General features: G+C 38.0%; 1 protein-coding gene across 1 annotated transcript in view; it reads left to right on the top strand.

The window, feature by feature from the left end:
• KLHL15 (kelch like family member 15) overlaps positions 1-2,734 on the top strand; it is a 13,057-nt gene extending 10,323 nt beyond the window's left edge. Inside the window, exon 2 of the mRNA XM_006764142.2 lies at positions 1,129-2,734. Within this exon, the coding sequence (XP_006764205.1) occupies positions 1,129-2,238 (1,110 nt within the window). The 3' untranslated portion in view covers positions 2,239-2,734. The remainder of the gene's footprint in view (positions 1-1,128) is intronic.
• Positions 2,735-3,448: the final 714 nt, after the last annotated feature.

Here is a 3,448-nt window from a genome sequence, read left to right as displayed (position 1 = left end):
GGTAGCTGATGGATGTTTCTCTCTAATCAATGTTTCTCTCTATCCGTCTCCCTCCTCTCTGTAAAAATCAATAAAATATATATATTTTTAAAAATGTGCTTTATAAAATCTTAGTAATCATCTTAATTAGGTAGTTTTAACTTCAAAAATAAAATGAAAAATATTGACCTTTCGATGCTCAACCACTGAGCAATACCAGCTGGGCTTATGCTTATTTCTACCTGTAGCATTAGCACAATACTTAAAAGTTTGCTTTAGCCCTGACCTGTTTGGCTCAGTGGATAGGGCATCAGCCTGCAGACTGAAAGGTCCCAGGTTCGATTCCAGTCAAGGGAATGTACCTTGGTTGTGGGCACATCCCCAGTGGGAGGGTGTGCAGGAGGCAGCTGATGGATGTTTCTCTCTCATCAATGTTTCTCTCTATCCGTCTCCTTCTTTTTCAAATCAATGAAACCATATTTAGAAAAAAAATATCAATTTCCTCTACTGCCCTTGAAATACCATTTGACATACATTCAATTTTGTGGATGCATACCTTTTGTGTAAGAGAAGACACATTTATACAGGCATTTAGTCATCAATTACACCTTAAAATACAGACCCCCCCCCCCCCCCGTGGAAACAGTATGGCGTTTCCTTAACTGAATTCTTAACTATAATAGTTGGTGATACCAAGTCTTTATGTGAAAAACCTCCTGAGAATTTTGTGTGTTTTTACTAACTCACTAATTTAATTCCCCAAATTTTTCAGCCGTGGTGATTCTTATACTGTTCCTTGTGATTAAGAAAACCATGGTCATATTTTTCTCTGCTGTGATACCTCTGTCTGTCCTTGTAGCCACGGGCCTGCCATATAATGGTGATTAATACATTTTAGAGGAATTTAGGTTGTGCCTGGAAAGTAACTTGTTTACTTGTAAAAGCTTGGAAATGTGCATAGGTTATTACAACTATCGATTGCAAAAAACAAATGTGGTAAAAGCTTTAAAAAAGTTTGTGATCTTAACAGGAAAAGCAGTTTCAGTAAAGTAAGCCTAAAATCTTACACTAACCATCTTAGTGGGCTTTGATGTTTTATGTGCCATTGATGTTCTTTCTTTTGGTTAAATTCTATTACTTTTTTCTTAGGTTAAGACATCAGAATTTTACAGATACTCTCGACAGCTGCGCTACGAAGTTGAACAAGCATTGAATTACTTTCAGAACATTCACCATCAGCCTTTGTTGGACATGAAATCAAGCCGCATCCGCTCTGCCAAACCCCAAACTACAGTATTCCGAGGAATGATTGGACATAGCATGGTTAACAGTAAAATACTCCTCTTAAAGAAGCCAAGAGTCTGGTGGGAACTAGAGGGCCCCCAAGTACCCCTGCGCCCGGACTGCCTTGCTATTATCAATAACTTCGTGTTCTTGTTGGGTGGGGAAGAACTGGGCCCAGATGGTGAATTCCATGCTTCTTCCAAAGTGTTCAGGTATGACCCCAGACACAACTCTTGGCTCCGGATGGCAGATATGTCTGTACCACGTTCAGAATTTGCAGTTGGTGTTATTGGGAAGTTTATTTACGCTGTAGCAGGCAGAACCAGAGATGAGACTTTCTATTCAACTGAGAGATACGACATCATCAATGATAAATGGGAATTCGTGGATCCTTATCCAGTTAACAAATATGGACACGAGGGGACAGTGCTCAATAACAAGTTGTATATCACTGGTGGAATCACCTCATCATCCACCTCCAAGCAAGTGTGTGTCTTTGACCCCAGTAAAGAAGGGACCATAGAGCAACGGACCAGAAGAACTCAAGTTGTTACCAACTGCTGGGAGAACAAGAGCAAGATGAATTACGCAAGATGCTTTCACAAGATGATCTCTTATAATGGCAAGCTTTATGTCTTTGGTGGTGTCTGTGTGATCTTGAGGGCCTCTTTTGAATCTCAGGGCTGCCCTTCCACAGAAGTGTACAACCCAGAGACTGATCAGTGGACCATCTTGGCATCCATGCCAATTGGTAGACATGGCCACGGTGTGACTGTGCTGGACAAACAAATAATGGTTCTTGGAGGCCTTTGCTACAACGGTCATTACAGCGATTCCATTCTCACTTTTGATCCAGATGAAAACAAGTGGAAGGAAGATGAGTACCCGCGGATGCCCTGCAAGCTGGATGGTTTACAAGTGTGCAACCTGCATTTTCCAGAATATATACTGGACGAGGTCAGACGTTGTAACTAATGACATCTCTCTCACTTCAAAGCCAAACAAAAAATTTGTTTGTGACAGAGTAGTTAATTAAAAACATAAGAAAAACCTCACCAGTTTTACTATCAAAGCCATTGGTCTAATAGCATAAAAATTTTTCATTCTGTGCTAGCATCCGTTGTTTTCCTTTTTAGTGGCCTCAAACTCATGCAATAAGTTAGTTCTAAGCACTAGCTCTTGAAACTACTTCCTGAATCAGTTTAATAGAATGATACACTTATCTGGGAAGCTGATTTTATGCTTTAAAGATTTCTCTCAGATGTCACTGTAGGAGACATGCATCTTCTAAGAGAAGACCTGATAAGTGTCACTTGATGTAATTTCAGTTCCTATCTTGATCTGAAATCTTTTTGAACATTTATTTCAGTCCGTTAGACCTTTTGGTTTTATTGTTTAAGTTTAAAACTCTTGCCCTTTTTGCATGGCTTTTTGCTGAAAATGCAAAAATATAAATTTTCTACAAAGTTAACTTTTTATATTCAAAACACTATTTCTAAGCTGCCTTCTCTTATCTGCATTGTGTTAGTGAAAGCGTATTCATACGTGCATACATCTTATGAATATATAAGGCACATCCTCTTTTATGCGTGGTTAGTATTCTATATTTTTAAGCTAGTGCACTTGCACACACACAGTTTGCCATACTTGTTGAATTTTAGATGTAATGTCTTTTCATGTATTAACATTTTTAGAAAGTTAAAATAACTGGAGTCCTCATTTGGTGTCAAAATAGTCTATCTTCAGTCCATACTGATTCAGTAATATTTGAACTCCTCATATTCCTGAAACATGTATGGATTTATGGAAACTAACATTTTATATTTTATTTTCAAAAGTAAACGTTAGTGTTCTTATCGATGTATGTCTTCTTTTTGAACATGTTTTTCTTTGCAGTCTGTTTAACGTTGCCCTGTTTTTAGTGAGAATTGGAATGATATATGACAAGCCCTTGGCCCTGCAGCGTGCAAGCACTTTTAAAGAGAATTTAGGTAATACCAGACTTCTAAATAAGGCCCCTTAAAAGTAAGTGCAACTTCCATTCTTTACATTTAGTAAGGCTGCTGCATCTGTTATTGAATGGAAAGTAGCAACTTGTGGAAAATTTGAGCTCAGTTTTTGACTTAGAGTTAAGGAATAGAATTATAATCTAACTGGTCATATCTATTTGTTTATTTAGTACAAA

Source organism: Myotis davidii, unplaced genomic scaffold (genome assembly GCF_000327345.1).
Source record: "Myotis davidii unplaced genomic scaffold, ASM32734v1 scaffold2301, whole genome shotgun sequence".
NCBI classification, from domain to species: Eukaryota; Metazoa; Chordata; class Mammalia; order Chiroptera; family Vespertilionidae; genus Myotis; species Myotis davidii.
This window is presented reverse-complemented; position numbering and strand designations above follow the sequence as displayed.